Genomic DNA, 993 nt, shown 5'->3' on the forward strand with positions numbered 1-993 from the left:
AAAAAGAACCACCGTTATATACTGTAACTATACCAGGTTTCATGTTATTTTTACCAAACTGACAGTGTATACTGCCTTCCTGTAGGCTTTATATTACTTCTGTCCTCTTAATTTTGGTTCTGTGCAGTGGAATATAGGAAAGCGAAGTTCATAAACTAATGACTATATAATTTATGTAACGTAACAGGAATATAATGGTCTGTAGTGTATCTGGTGTAGTTATGTAGTAGTGACCCTTAACATGGCAAGTATGACTAAGGTTGATGCTGCACAAAGAAAACTATATGATTCTCTTACCCTCAGCAGCCAAGTAACACGCAGGACCAAAACAATGCAACTCTTATGCTAGTATGCAAGTAGTGTTGAAGTTGAGTTATTTAAAGGCACACGCTTTTAAGTTTCATATCACTAAATCACTAGGAAATAAGGCTTTGAAAGGTGCTCTTTTAGCATGCACGATTTCTTTTCACAGCCGAAAGAACTATTACAAGAAAAATAGTCAGAGCAGCATTATTTCCATTCTTTCATTTTCTTTAACTCTTTCTCTTAGAAATATGTTGGCCAATAAATAAACGACATAGTTTTGTGCATGTTCTATTTATTAGTCTATTCTTACATTATTTTGTGTTAAGTGTTCCTCAGTTACCTGTAACATTTTTATCAACCAGAGAGCAACAGTCTAAAATGATATTGAATTTGTGGAGATGACAGAGCCATTCAAAGTTTACCAAGTTCTTCATTATCTTCATCAACAAATCTTGATCTGATACGAGATTCATCACAAATCGTGTAAGAACTCCAGCCAAAGACGCAAATTTGAACTATGGAAAGACACAGGAAGACCTGGTGACGCTTGAGAGGTAGCTGACTAATGCTGAAGTCGCCTGATGTAAAAGTTATAATAAATATTTCATTAGATATTCTTGACTCTAGATACTTTAAAGGATAAGACTTTCGGTCTGAAGCTGAATTTTCTGATGAAGATCCATTACA

At 34.7% G+C, this 993-nt stretch overlaps 1 protein-coding gene across 1 annotated transcript; it reads right to left on the minus strand.

Annotated features, from left to right (window-relative positions):
- Positions 1 to 578: 578 nt before the first annotated feature.
- LOC119587801 lies at positions 579 to 993 on the minus strand (the record flags this gene model as incomplete). Its single annotated transcript, XM_037936499.1, is given in 1 exon segment — positions 579 to 993. A coding segment is annotated over 1 exon segment (276 nt), but the record flags the coding sequence as incomplete, so codon positions are not given.

This window comes from Penaeus monodon, chromosome 23, assembly GCF_015228065.2.
Source record: "Penaeus monodon isolate SGIC_2016 chromosome 23, NSTDA_Pmon_1, whole genome shotgun sequence".
Lineage (NCBI taxonomy): Eukaryota > Metazoa > Arthropoda > Malacostraca > Decapoda > Penaeidae > Penaeus > Penaeus monodon.